The sequence below is a fragment of the Egretta garzetta genome, unplaced genomic scaffold (genome assembly GCF_000687185.1).
Source record: "Egretta garzetta isolate BGI_Z169 unplaced genomic scaffold, ASM68718v1 scaffold344, whole genome shotgun sequence".
NCBI classification, from domain to species: domain Eukaryota; kingdom Metazoa; phylum Chordata; class Aves; order Pelecaniformes; family Ardeidae; genus Egretta; species Egretta garzetta.
The window spans coordinates 86189-86512 of NW_009259315.1; the positions used below are offsets into that span (position 1 = coordinate 86189).

Genomic DNA, 324 nt, shown 5'->3' on the forward strand with positions numbered 1-324 from the left:
GGGGGGGGAGATGCTCTGCGAGGAGGTGCTGGGGGGCAGGTGGAGCCCCCCCGAGCCGCCCTGCCTGCCCGCGGGGTAGATGCCCATCAGCGCCGCCTCAGAGGAAAGTGGGGTCACCTCTCTCTTTTGCAGAGGACGGAGGGTCACGGGGACGGGGATGGAGGGTCCCAGCGAGCTGGGGGTCCTGGGGACGGGATGGGTCATGTGGGCAGCCCCCATGGCTTGTCCCCTGGCCACAGGCCACCCTGCACATCTCCAGCTCCCCCCCAGCAGCCCCTCCCTGCTCCCCATGTCCTCACTGCCACTCCCCCATCCCTGCGCCCC

General features: G+C 71.0%; 1 protein-coding gene across 1 annotated transcript in view; it reads right to left on the reverse strand.

Annotated features, from left to right (window-relative positions):
* Nucleotides 1-324, reverse strand: part of AKNA (AT-hook transcription factor) — a 9518-nt gene that overhangs the window by 4304 nt on the left and 4890 nt on the right. The window contains 1 exon segment of the mRNA XM_035892025.1: nt 5-184. Within this exon segment, the coding sequence (XP_035747918.1) occupies nt 5-184 (180 nt within the window).